Source organism: Frankliniella occidentalis, unplaced genomic scaffold (genome assembly GCF_000697945.3).
Source record: "Frankliniella occidentalis isolate FOCC.00 unplaced genomic scaffold, Focc_3.1 Scaffold52, whole genome shotgun sequence".
Lineage (NCBI taxonomy): Eukaryota > Metazoa > Arthropoda > Insecta > Thysanoptera > Thripidae > Frankliniella > Frankliniella occidentalis.
The window spans coordinates 1,942,437-1,943,495 of NW_026267182.1; the positions used below are offsets into that span (position 1 = coordinate 1,942,437).

At 62.8% G+C, this 1,059-nt stretch overlaps 1 protein-coding gene across 1 annotated transcript in view; it reads left to right on the forward strand.

The window, feature by feature from the left end:
* LOC113205256 (uncharacterized) overlaps nt 1-1,059 on the forward strand; it is a 195,168-nt gene that overhangs the window by 186,510 nt on the left and 7,599 nt on the right. Inside the window, exon 4 of the mRNA XM_052267458.1 lies at nt 214-467. Within this exon, the coding sequence (XP_052123418.1) occupies nt 214-467 (254 nt within the window). The remainder of the gene's footprint in view (nt 1-213; nt 468-1,059) is intronic.

A 1,059-nucleotide genomic window follows, 5' to 3' on the forward strand; every position in this document is an offset into this window, starting at 1 on the left:
CCCTCCCTTCCCTTCCCTTCCTCCAGGGCGCCCACACGCCTCAATGACGCATGGGGCGCGAATGAATAGCGAGTCCGATAGAATGCCGAGGCAATGAAAAGTCTGCCGGAGACGCGGGGGGAGCAAGGTTGTCTGTCTCTCTCCCTCTCATTTCGCCACCTTCATCGAACCGACCTTTTCTAATTTTCTCTCTTCTCTCTCCGCGTGTTTCAGATCACGGACGGCAACCGGAACACGACCGAGATCACGAACCGGAAGTCGCTGGGCATGTTCTGCGGCGAGACGGAGCAGGCGCAGACCTTCATCTCGGAGACCAACTTTGTCAAGCTGCAGTTCCACGTCGACAACTTCACCGAGCAGACGTACTGGGCGTTCGACTCGAAGGCGCACCAGCCCTTTGAGGTGTACCAGCGCTACGGCCAGCACCCGGAGCTGTACCCCAACCGGAGGGGCATCGCCACCCCGGGGTGAGTGAAGGGGAGGGGGATACGCGAGGCTACTGCTGTCCTTACCATAACGACGCCACAGCGCGGCCAACGGCTTGGATTTGGAGGCGGAATAGCCCCGCTCTGCGCGGCCGTCTTGGCCCAGCGGGTCGGCCCAGAGCCTCGCTTCTGCACACTGCACGCTGTGCGGGCGCGCAAAGGCTGCCCGCCCCCTCCACCGGCGGGCCACACGACACTTTCTTCCCTTTCTTTTTCTTCTTCTTTTTATTTATTTTCGCTCCGTCTTTCTCCCGCGCGTCTGACACGGGCGAACCGAGTAGTCAAACAGCGACGGCGAAAGGGGGAAAAAAGAAAAGGGGAGTCGTGGGGGGGGGGGAGGAGGAGATGTAGCGAAAGAATTCATGGTGCGGAAATGCGAGCTTCCTCAAAAGACACGCCCGATGTCGCCGCTGCGCCGCGCCGCGTCCCCCACACCGCTCGAGCCGCCCCGCGACCACGGCCAACAGATATTGCATATTCCAGGGGGGCCCTGCGGCCCGGCCCGCACGGGGACCTCCCGCCGCGCCGCCGCCCCGCTCCCCCAGATGGGCACCACGCTCATGGGGTGGGGTCT